The sequence below is a fragment of the Parambassis ranga genome, chromosome 16 (assembly GCF_900634625.1).
Source record: "Parambassis ranga chromosome 16, fParRan2.1, whole genome shotgun sequence".
NCBI lineage: Eukaryota > Metazoa > Chordata > Actinopteri > Ambassidae > Parambassis > Parambassis ranga.
Window position 1 is genome coordinate 363436 of NC_041036.1, and position 11532 is coordinate 374967.

Consider the following 11532-nt stretch of genomic DNA (forward strand, 5'->3'; position numbering starts at 1 on the left):
AACAAAGAGGGGTTCAGGAAGTCCTAGCCTCTGTCCTCAGTACTGTGTCTTCATCTAGAGGATCTGTTTGTTGTGTTGTGGAGTTTTATATTGTCCTCTCCAATCTCACAAAACTTCATGACACGTAAAAATGTCTCATTCATGATGATGTTAAATCCTCATCCAGCCTCCAAGGAGTGAGTTAAGGAGGTCATTGGTTCCTGGTTCAGAATGTGGAGCGTGCTCCTCACACCGGAGCAGTCTAGATGGATGAGCAGCAGCTTTGTATCTTTCATCAGCTCCAGTGTTTTTATGGATTATATTGAATAATGTTGTCCTGTGCTGTGATGTGTCTATTAACAGTGTTCTTCATGCATGACGGTTTTCTCTGCTTTGCTTTGGCAGCTTGCAACAAGACCGACTTGGTGTTTATGATCAATCAGTCTCCCAGCTACAGCCGGGCCGATCACGCTATCTTGAAGAATTTCACCGCACAGATCGTGAAGAGCTTCAGAATCGGTGAAGATCTGGTGCGTGTTGCATTCGTACAAGCCGCTTCTTCTTTCTCCGGGTTTTACCTCAACCGCTACTACAAGAAGAAGGATGTGGTCACAAACATCATCAACGCCGACTACCTCCAGGGAGAAGCTAACCTCAGGAACGCCTTGGTGTACATCAAGGAGTACTTTCAGGCGTCCAGGGGCAGCCGCCCGGACTTCCCCAGGAATCTGGTGTTGTTCACACAGGGCCCTGTTCAGGACGGCACGGCTGAGGCAGCAGCTGCTCTCCATAACATGGGGATTGAAATAATTGTCATCACTGTTGGCCACAACTACGACCTGAGGCTCCTGAAGCTAGTTGGTGATGCAAAGAACTTCTTCATTGTGCCTGACATCAACAGTCTGGGAAGCATCAAGACAAAGGTTATTGAGTCCGTCTGCACCCCGCGTGACCGCCCTGACCGTGAGTGTGACCCCTTCCTGTCGTGTTCCTCTGTACAGATACCTGCCACAGTAAGAACACCTTCCCTCTCTTTCAGCCTGCACCATTGACATCGCCATGGGCTTTGACATCACTCGGAGAACCCCTGGTGACACCATGTTCAGCGGCCACAACAGACTAGCCATAGAGAGGATCATCAGTGACATGTCCAGCGTGAATGACCTGTGCTGCTTCAAGACGGAGATCATCAAACCTAGAATCGCCTTCTTTGTGCTCGATCAAAACGGGCGCGCTGCGTTCGACACCAACTTTGAAGAGTACAAACCAGGCCGTGGTGAAGAAACTGTTGAACTTGCAGAGGTCACAGCCAACCTTCTATAACTCCAACCTGCTGAGGTTCTTCAAAAACAAGCTTCAGAGCGCATCTACAGCCACTGTCAAGGTGAGAACTCTGTCAGCAGACTGCTACAAGACCTGAGAAAGACAGACTCTGTCTGAAACCATACCATTGTGTGGGCTGCTGTGCACATGAACAACAATGCATTAAGGTTGTGACTGAACTCCTCCCTCAGGTGGTGATGATCTTCTCAGATGGCCTGGATGAAAGTGTGCAGATGCTGAAGAGTCAGTCCGATGAGCTGCAAAAGTCTGGTAAAGATGAAGGCGTTTCATTTACTCTCTTTACTCTCAGCCTCATACACTTTCATCTACATTGATATGTCCTGTATATATCTTATAATAAATATTAAATAAGAACGTTCAGTGGAGTGTAGCAGGGATGACATGTTTCCACAATCGACCAATGAGACTGTCTTTTGTATCATTAGAGAAGAAATGTGAAGCAAATAAAAACATTTATGATATTTGGAGATAATCTTCAGTAGTCAACATCACTATGATGCCTTGACGATGTTTAAATCACATCGTTTGGAGTCCCAGTTAGCCACTTGTTAGCATTTAGCATTTTTTCAGACAGTAAACAATCACCAGCATTCAAAACACACACTGAGGGGACAGGAAGCGCTAACATGCTAACACGTCTGAGCTGTTATTGATGATGTGTGTGAAGAAGCGACACGTCAGCCTCTGTTTTGATTGGCTGCAGGGGGTCAGCGCTCTGCTGAATGTGGCTCTGGAGGGCACAGATCCGGCTCCGCTCCAGGAGTTGGAGTTTGGCCGTGGATTCAGCTACGAGCTTCCCCTCACTGTCGTCATGCCAAGCGTGTGCAGCATTATCTACCACCAGATTGTGATCTGTTTCTACTGGTCATATCAGCTGCCTTAGCTCTGCTGGGTGTTGGCGGCATATTGTTCCTTCTTAGTGCATGATGATGCTGGTCTAACAGTGGATTAGCTGTGCCAGCGGCCATTGATTGATTGACTTTTGATTGCTAATGATCACACCTCTCAGCGCACTGCTCTCACCAGCAGCGCAGCTTCTTCAGGAAGTGCTGCAGCTTCACACTTCCTGCAGAAAGCTGCATTACAATGACACTCGCAGGTGACACTCAGGTCCACGTGGTCTAAATCCTGTTTTCCTCTGCGCAGAGCTCTGTGACAGATCGGGTGTGCTGCAAGGTGCCGTGCAAATGTGTCCGGCCCTGACGGCATGCCGGGCATCCCGGGCAAACCGGGGATAAAGGTGAGCGCAGGGCACTTTTTTAACTTCCTACATCATGAAGAGAATGTTTGAGACAAGAAGAGCTGGTCCAGGCATGAAGACGCCTTCTGAACATGTGTCTGTTTTATAAACAGGGACTTCCTGGATTGAAGGGTCAGCCGGGCTTCCTGGGAGAGGAGGGAGCAACCGTAAGTGCTCCTTCATCTAGTTTATCCACACAGTGTCATGTCTTTTCCAACTGTGGTCAAACTTGGAGGAGTGCTGAAGTAAACTCGAAGCTTAAGCAGCTGCAAACCAAACAACTTTCCCATGTGTTGAAACTCTCGTGTGTGCCTGTGTAGTCGGATGTATGTGTAGACCTCACTGGTTTTGGTTGTTGCAGGGCGACCGGGGGCCTCCGGCCCTGATGGACCTCAGGGCGTCCCTGGCTGTCCCTGGAATCAGAGGACACAAGGTACGGATCATCTGAGTTCTGAGGAACGGGGCAGCCCTCTGTCTTTGTACTGATGATTTATTTCTACAGCTGACCAGTCCCACCTCTGTCCCTCTGTCCCTTTGTCCCTCTGTCTCTCTCTGTCCCTCTGTCTCTCCGTCCCTCTGTCTCTCTGTCCCTCTGTCTCTCTGTCCCTCTGTCCCTCTGTCCCTCTGTCTCTCTGTCCCTCTGTCCCTCTGTCTCTCTGTCTCTCTGTCCCTCTGTCCCTCTGTCTCTCTGTCCCTCTGTCCCTCTGTCTCTCTGTCTCTCCTGTCCCTCTGTCTCTCTGTCCCCCTGTCCCTCTGTCTCATGTAAGCTTGTATTTTTCCACCTATCTTAGCATGTACGTTTCTGTACGTTTCTTCTCTCTGTACCATCCACAGCTGTGGTGGGTTGGGTCGGGCATCCTTAACATTGATAAATTGACCATTTACCTGTAAAGACTAACGACCTCATTGTTAGCAGCCCAGCTCCTAAAATAAGTCCTATTTTCTGCATCTTTTATTCTGTGCCTGCGGTGGTGAAGCCCCTGGTGCTGCAGCCCACTCTGTCTTCAGGGTCAGCCTCTGTTTATTGGCCTGAAAATGTTACATCAACAAAGTTCATTTCTCACAAACAATCTGAGTCTGGGCAGAAAAAATATTTATAATAATTCCCATAAATACATGTGCATGGAGCTGTCCTATGTTGATGTGATTAAATCCTGGTGTTTATGTCTGCAGGGCTACCGAGGCCTGACAGGCGACAAGGTAAGTGGGCGATCCAGCTGGAATGTGATGCACTGAAGGATGTTTGGATGAACGAGGACTGGGAGTTTAGAAGGAGGTTTAGTAGCCGAGAAAAGCAGTGACAGCTGATTCTGCTCCAACTCTGCAGGGCGAGAACGGAGAACCAGGCGTGGACGGGATCAACGGAGAGCAGGTACTGGATCTGACCGGTTCAGTAAAAACCTGAAACACTCTAATGAAGAATCTACGAAATGTCAGAAAGATCTCAGTCATGTTTTTGTTTGTTCACAGGGAGAACAAGGAAAGAGTGGATTCGGTGGAGGAAAAGGAGAACCAGGGAACCCAGTAAAAACACACACAGTTACCTCTGAAATGATACAGGATCCAGCTCCACTCTGAAACTTTCAACACTCAGTGGTTAATTGATTTCACAAAATCTGCTGCTGTCAGCTCTGACACGTTGACCTCTGACCTCAGATCTAACTGTCATCCTTAGGGCATCCCGGGCTTCAGAGGGGAGAAGGGCCTGAAAGGAGACCCAGGACTGAGAGGAGATCCGGTGAGGCGAAACCCCCGCTGATGGTCCCAAACTGTGTGTGCTGTGACATAAGACGCCCCCACACGACAGAAAGCTGCACGTCTCAGCTGGTTCACAGATTACAAAAATGTTCATCTGCTCCTGTTTATCACTTAAAAGAATATATATATATATATGTATGAGTGGTTTTGAGTAAATATTCAAAATTTGGTCCCACATGAAGCTTTAGGGACTTTGGAGTTAAACGTCAGCCAGCTCCTCGTCTTTTTGAGTGTGTTATGATTTGTGCGTGACAGGGCGAAGCAGGAAAACACAACACCTCTCGAGGGCCCAAGGGAGATAAGGGCGGCCAGGGGATGCAGGTAAGAGCCTTTGAGGATCAGATGGCCAGTGCTTGATTCAAACATCACCCTGTACCTCCGGCTCTCTCTCTGCAGAGTCATCCTGTGTGGAACGCCTAGAACTGTGTGTTTAATTGTGTTTATACCCACAGGGTGTTCCTGGATCAAAGGGCTCACCGGGTCAGTCTGGAATCGACGGAGGCCCGGTGAGTGCTTCACGTGCACATGCAGTACATTTTACATGGCGCCATGACCCCTTTAGAAACAATGTTCTCTGCTCTGTAGGGTCCAGATGGGCGGAGAGGCCAGCTCGGTGGCAAGGTAGGAGAGGACGCCAACCCAACTCTCTCTGCTGAGGTTTATGTGTTGTGACACACTGTGCACTCTCACGGCCTTTTTGCAGGGCTCACCTGGTGATAAAGGGGCTAATGGGCACCCAGGAGTTCCAGGACCTTCAGGCCCCATGGTAAGAACAGCTGCCTGATCTGCAGCATAGGTTTTACCTTCGCTCTGCAGCTTTCATGAGCTCACCTGTCACCATCTACCAAAGTGTTAGTGTCACTGTCTGTCTGCTTTTCTTTCTGTTTATTTTATCAATCAATGTCCAAAATGACGTCCCCAGAAGAGTCAAAGGAAATGTAAAGAATAAAAAGTGTTTAATGGACTTACTGCTTTCCAGAGCTGCCATGAAGGAGGTCAGACGGTTTCCTCCCTCTGGGAGAGAAACCTGCTCTGCAGCTCTTAGAGCACGTCATGCGTGTCACTGACGTTTTCTGCCAATCAGGACCAAGCTGTGGTTTTTAAGTTTTAATATCATGTGACAAGGTTTGTCACTGGCTGCTTCACATCCTGTCAGTGCTGTGTACAGTCAAACACACCCCACTGTGTGATCAGTGATGTGCAGCATCATCAGAACCAGGCAGCATGTTTGCCATCTTATTTCCGTCTTTAGCATGCTAATGCTAACTCATTTTTTTGTTATCATTGCTGTTATCATGTGGTCACATGGTCATAAAATCAGATGATGTTTGTCACAAAGAGCAGACTTCCTGTTCTCAGCAGGTGGCGCTATAACATCGGGGGCCAACTTCCTGTTTCAGAGGTTGTTGTAGATCTGTCAGAATTTGCAAAGTAGAAAGTTAATTCAAAATGGCCGACTCATAAAAAGTCTGTAAGCGAAGATTGTTCCTTCACTCTGCTCAGACCCTAAAAATGAACCTTTCGACCCGACGGCAGTGCACGAAAAGTTCCTCCTCACTTCCTGAGGCCTCTCAGTTCTGTCAGGAGGCTGGTCCGGTCGGTCAGGATCGTTCTCAGAGGCCACCCTGGTTATTCTCCAGCTGGCTTCACAAACAGCTGATTACTTTGATATTTAGGCTTTTGTTTGACAGTATTTACATCAATATTTACTGGTGGGGGAGGCATGTCACTCTGAGGGCGTAAACTCCACAGACGGCACTTCAGCTGGGATCTGAGTGCAGCAGCAAGCTGTGTAAACATCAGGCTCCTCCGCAGCACTCAGGCACATCAGTTAGGATTAATGCAGCAGTGCTGATCCAGCACAGAGGAGCCCAGTTCTTCTGTGCTTGTTCAGTGTGCTGAATGCTCAGTCTCACACACACACTTTGAAGTCACCAGCATACTGTTCTTTCCTGATGATGTCATCTAGGGAACCATGCTCCGTAGTGTTAAAGTGGCTGCTCAGGTCACTGAAAGACTGCTCACAGTGTGGATGATTAGCAGCTCCTGTTCGGTGCTCACTGTCCTGAACTGTCTCTGCAGGGACGCAAAGGAGACCCTGGAGAACGTGGACCTAAAGGGGTTGCTGGCTTTCCTGGCTCTCAGGTCAGTCGGTGCATCAGAGCAATATAGAAACGTGTCATCACAGAGCATGGCTGAAAAGGGACACTAACTGACAATTCCTCAAGTATTCCATTTATTTTTAGCAGCAATACTTCGAGCTACGTTCTGTGTTGACCTATTCAGGAATGCTTCAGTCACATTTCAGGGCCTTCACACTCAGCAGTCATGATAGAAACCACTCTGACTCTGACACTGTTGGTGTTTCTGCAGGGTCCCCCTGGAACAGCTGGAGGTCCCGGAGTAGATGGAGGACGTGGTGGGCACGGGCCGAAGGTGTGTGACATCACTTCCTGTCTGTGGTAGACAGGAAGTGATGATAGAATGTGTGATCGTGTTGATCGACTATGGTCAGATTATTCGTTTGTTATAGATCCCCATCTAGCACCCTGTGGTCCACCATTACAAACTTCATATGCTCCATCTGAATATACACCTCTATATATAAATACACACACGCACAAGACAGTTATCATGAACCAAGCAAGTGAGCTGTGGTAATAAGGCTCCGAGCTAGTCTCTCGCAGACTGAGCCAGCCTTTCAGCCAATCTGCAGACACTTTGAACTGTCCTTGTTTTTAAGGGCCTGCCAGGGGATCCTGGTCTGAAGGGTAATCCAGGACCACAAGGATCCATAGGACTGCCGGTGAGCTGAGCTCGTGATGTGTGTAATATAAAGTGTGCTGTGTCTGCAGTCAGCTGAGGCTGTTAATCTGGTTTCAGGGTCTGGATGGCAGAGACGGTTATGGAACCAAAGGGTCCAGAGGAAACAAGGTAGAAAATGAGAAAATGAGAATGAAAGTCCTGATTTTCATGTGCAGTGAGGCAGCTTCATGAAGTCATATTATTCCACCTCGTCTGTGCAGGGAGATCCTGGTTTTCCTGGGTACCCTGGTGTGCCGGTGAGTCTTCATGTGGACCGCTGCGTCCTTCTTAAAACTCCTGCAGCAGCTTCACACAGCTGAATTCTCTCTGTTTGCTCATGTGCAGGGTGAGAGTGGTCAGAACGGCACCAAAGGACATTCCGGTGGCAAAGGAGACCGGGGTCGCCCAGTGAGTGTCAGCCCCCCTCTCAGGCTGTCTTTGTTAAACTGAGCCAGGTTCATCAGTGTCTGATCTGTGATCCATGCAGGGGCTCTCGGGACGACCGGGCCGGCCAGGCGGGAAGGGAGACACAGGACACGACGGACACAAGGTGAGGCTTCGAAAAACAAAGCTCCAGGAGTCGGAGTGTCAGGTGATAATGATGTATAATGACTCCTTTCAGGGGGCCAAAGGTGGACCAGGGAGCAGAGAGAAGACCGTAAGTCCTCATACAGTCACTGCACAACACAGCAAAGAACTGAAGGAAATGACCCCTGTTTGTCTCTGTGTGTCAGGACTGTGATCTGATCTCCTTCATCAGAGACAGCTGTGGTAAGCAGACACGTTTCATTCAAGCACCTGTTTAATGGTTAATGAATTAACCCTTAATGCCTGTCCAGGGTGTGGAGGTTTGATGAAACATATGATGCTTGGTTCGATTTTCCTATGAAGCATTCAGGGACCACCAGGAAGTCGGAGGTCCACCGGTCCCGGTGTTTGTGACTTGTTTCAGTCCTGCTTGTGTGGAGACATGATGAAATTAACTTGTTTCATCACATCTCCCTGGAAATAGGCCCCACTGTATTTATTTACTGTGAACCATCAGTCTGAGGGGCTCTTACAGTTTGTGGCTGTGATGTGTTTTCCAGGGTTTGGTGTCATTAGTTAACTCTGTGGTTGTTGTTCTCCTCTGCAGGCTGCTGCAAAGGTACGTAGTGTCTGTTCTGTGTCAGCCAGAACCAGCGTGGTGAGTACTGTGCAGGACGTCCGCTGTGAGATGTTCCTCAGTCTGAACCTGTTCACCACTTCTTTATTTTCCACCCCTGCACAAAGCGCTGGACTGAGGGGTCAGAGTTCAGATTGTCCCTGTCTCGTTGTAAACTCCTTCAGATAAGGCCCTGTGTCCCGCCTACCCCACCGAGCTGGTCTTTGCCCTGGACATGTCCAACGACGTGACCCCAGCTGCCTTCAAGCGGCAGCGCACGGCGCTCTTCACCCTGCTGGAGGACGTCATCATCACAGAGACCAGCTGTCCGCAAGGGGGCGCGCATCGCCATTGTGGCGTACAACACCTACACCAGGTACCTGATCCGCTTCAAGGACTACAACACCAAGGCCCAGCTGCTAGAAGCTGTGAACACCATTGCACTGGAGAGGTCGTCCAGCAGACGCCAATTAGGGACCGCCATGTTGGAGGTGGGTCGCAACATCTTCAAACATATCCGCGCAGGGCTGAGCATGAGGAAGGTGGCCATCTTTTTTTCAAACGGGCCAAGTGAGAACCCTGAAGAGATCATCTCTGCCATGATGGAGTACCGGGCCCTCAACATTTTCCCAGCTGTCATCTCTCTGAAGGACACACCCAGCACAGGCCGAGCGTTGGAGGTGGGTGTGGCCTCACGGCAGGGATAAGCTGTATGTCACCATGGTTACCATAAAACTGCAAATAACTGCAGGATTTCTTCCCAGGTTGACGACACACACAACTTCATCTACACAGTGCTGGAGGGGCCTCAGGCGCTGAGGACGGTCAAGAGCTGTGCCATCTGTTACGGTAAAACTGATTCCATTCAGAGGGAACCCTGGTGGCTGTTTCACTCAGATTAAAGCTCCAGGTATGAGCTGTCGCCTGAAAACAGGATTGGTTTGTTTCTTCAGACCCCTGCAGGACCACAGAGGAATGCAGCTTCATCCAGAGCAGCCCGAGGCCTCAGCAGGCGGAGGTGGACCTGGCCATAGTGGTGGACAGCTCCAGACAGATACAGGCCGACGAGTTCGCTGGTGTCCAGGAGCTGCTGGCTCTGTGGTGGAGCAGCTGGCTGTGAGCTCTCAGCCCGGCCGACCCAACAGACAGGCCCGGGTGGCTGTCATCCAGCAGAGTGGCACCCATCCCAAGGTGGAGTTCAGCCTGCAGACCTACCAGAACCACGACCTGATGAAGCAGCACCTGATGCAGAAGATGCAGCAGCAGAGCGGCTCTTCTATGCTGGGACTGACGCTGAACTACACCCTGAGGGAGGTGCTGCTGAAGGCCAGCAACCCCCGCCTGAGACGGGCTCTGCTGACAGTGGTGGGCACCGAGACGTCCTTTGGGGACCAGCCCTATCTGGAGTACGTCTCCCAGAAGGCCAAGTGTGAGGGGGTGGCTCTATTTGTGTTGACTGTTGGCGATCGCTACAACCGGACACAGGTGGAGGAGCTGGCCAGTGCGCCTTTGGAGCAGCACCTGATCCACGTCAGCAGGCTGAAGGCCAAAGAGCAGGGCTACGCCCAGCGCTTCATCAGGGCCTTCCTCTCCGTCCTCCAACGTGAGACCACAGTCCGTTCACTCCTCGTCCTGTGTGTGATCTGCTCTGACATCAGCGTTTTCTTTCAGAGGGAATGAACCCGTATCCTCCACCTTCACTCAAGCCCACCTGCAGCGGGCTGAGAGACGAGTATGGACCACAAGGCCGCCCCAGGTAACACTCACAACTCTACACAGCAGAAAGACCACGTCTGACAAAACTGATCTGTTCCCTGTGTGCATCAAGAGTTCACACCAACAAGACCCAGTGCAAACTAAAAGTGTCTGTGTGTGTGTGTGTCTCTGTCTGTGTGTGTCTGTGTGTCTGTGTCTGTGTGTGTGTGTGTCTGTGTGTGTGTGTGTCTGTCTGTGTGTCTGTGTGTCTGTCTGTCTGTCTGTCTGTGTGTGCCTGTGTGTGTGTCTGTGTCTCTGTCTGTGTGTGTCTGTGTGTCTGTGTGTGTGTGTTTGTGTGTGTGTGTGTGTCTCTGTCTGTGTGTGTGTCTGTTTGTCTCTGTGTGTCTGTGTCTGTCTGTGTGTGTCTGTGTGTGTGTCTGTGTCTGTGTGTGTGTCTGTCTGTGTGTGTGTCTGTCTGTGTGTCTCTGTGTGTGTGTCTGTGTGTGTGTCTCTGTCTGTGTGTGTGTCTGTCTGTGTGTCTCTGTGTGTGTGTCTGTGTGTGTGTCTCTGTCTGTCTGTGTGTGTGTGTGTGTCTGTGTGTTTTCAGTGAGTCCTCAGCTGATATGTCTGAGATCGAGTTTGGTGACGATGCGATGGTGGAAATCTTGTCAGAAACCAAACAGCAGCACGTCATCAACAGCCTGACCAGAGGAGGTCACCAGAGTTCACCTCAAGAAACTGGCCGCCATGGTATGATGCACACACACACACACACACACACACACACACACACACACACAGTTCATCAGGGCTGCATGCGCTGCTCAAACAAGTAAAGGGAACTCTTAAAGAACACGATGTGGCTCCAAGTCAGTCACACTTGTGTCCAGTTCTGATTCATTCCTGTTGCCTCTGACAGACCTGAATCTCGTGCCGGTGACGCAGCTGGACAGCTTCATCTCCAACAGTAAGAGATATTTCAGGTTGACTTTTGATTGTTGAATATGAGGAGATTTTAAATCTCTGCATGTTCAGATTGAAACGCCGTCACAGAGGCCATGTGTCTGCTGGTTTTAGGAGCACAGCTTTAGGGACTGTGTCTTTTATCAGGGAGGAGAGTGTTGTGGATGTGGTGAGGTTTCTCGGTGACGTCGTCTCCCTCTCACCTCCATGCAGACACCTGTCTCCTCACCAAGGACCCCGGCAGCTGCCAGAACTACACGCTGATGTGGTTCTTCGACAACGAGGAAGGCCGCTGCTCCCGCTTCTGGTACGGTGGCTGCGGTGGCAACCAGAACCGCTTCGGAACACGGAAGGAGTGTGAGAGCCTGTGTCTGACGAAGAACCTCTGAGGAGGAGGAGGAGGAGAGGCCGCCATCTTTAAGGAGACTTTCTGGGACAGAAACCCCAGCAGGGAAAGTTGGACCTTCTCCAGAACTGAGCTGAGGGTCCGCTTCACTGCAGGGCCCGGAGCCGCCTCCGCCAGGTGCTGTTTTTGGTGTAGACCAGCTGAAACACTGAAATGCAGATGTGCTTCTGATTAAAGGTACACTACAGGTACAACGAA

General features: G+C 50.2%; 1 protein-coding gene across 1 annotated transcript; it reads left to right on the forward strand.

The window, feature by feature from the left end:
* Positions 1-2530: 2530 nt before the first annotated feature.
* Positions 2531-11532, forward strand: LOC114448321 (collagen alpha-4(VI) chain-like). The gene is made up of 29 exons (XM_028425223.1): positions 2531-2563; positions 2677-2730; positions 2925-2996; positions 3737-3763; positions 3891-3935; positions 4034-4087; positions 4239-4301; positions 4577-4642; positions 4774-4827; positions 4907-4942; positions 5025-5087; positions 6404-6466; positions 6695-6757; positions 7065-7127; positions 7205-7255; positions 7348-7383; positions 7472-7534; positions 7614-7676; positions 7749-7784; positions 7861-7897; positions 8262-8273; positions 8456-8628; positions 8666-8950; positions 9035-9119; positions 9205-9873; positions 9942-10026; positions 10573-10715; positions 10885-10932; positions 11142-11532. The coding sequence occupies exons 1-29, from the start codon at positions 2531-2533 to the stop codon at positions 11315-11317; spliced, it is 2718 nt and encodes a 905-aa protein (XP_028281024.1). The 3' UTR covers positions 11318-11532.

Excerpts from the sequence above, each read along its gene's own strand:
- LOC114448321 (XM_028425223.1), top strand. The coding sequence starts at position 2,531 with ATGCCGGGCATCCCGGGCAAACCGGGGATAAAG. Across the intron at positions 2,731-2,924 it reads TGGGAGAGGAGGGAGCAACC|GGCGACCGGGGGCCTCCGGC; the intron begins GTAAGTGCTCCT and ends TGGTTGTTGCAG. Across the intron at positions 3,764-3,890 it reads GAGGCCTGACAGGCGACAAG|GGCGAGAACGGAGAACCAGG; the intron begins GTAAGTGGGCGA and ends CCAACTCTGCAG.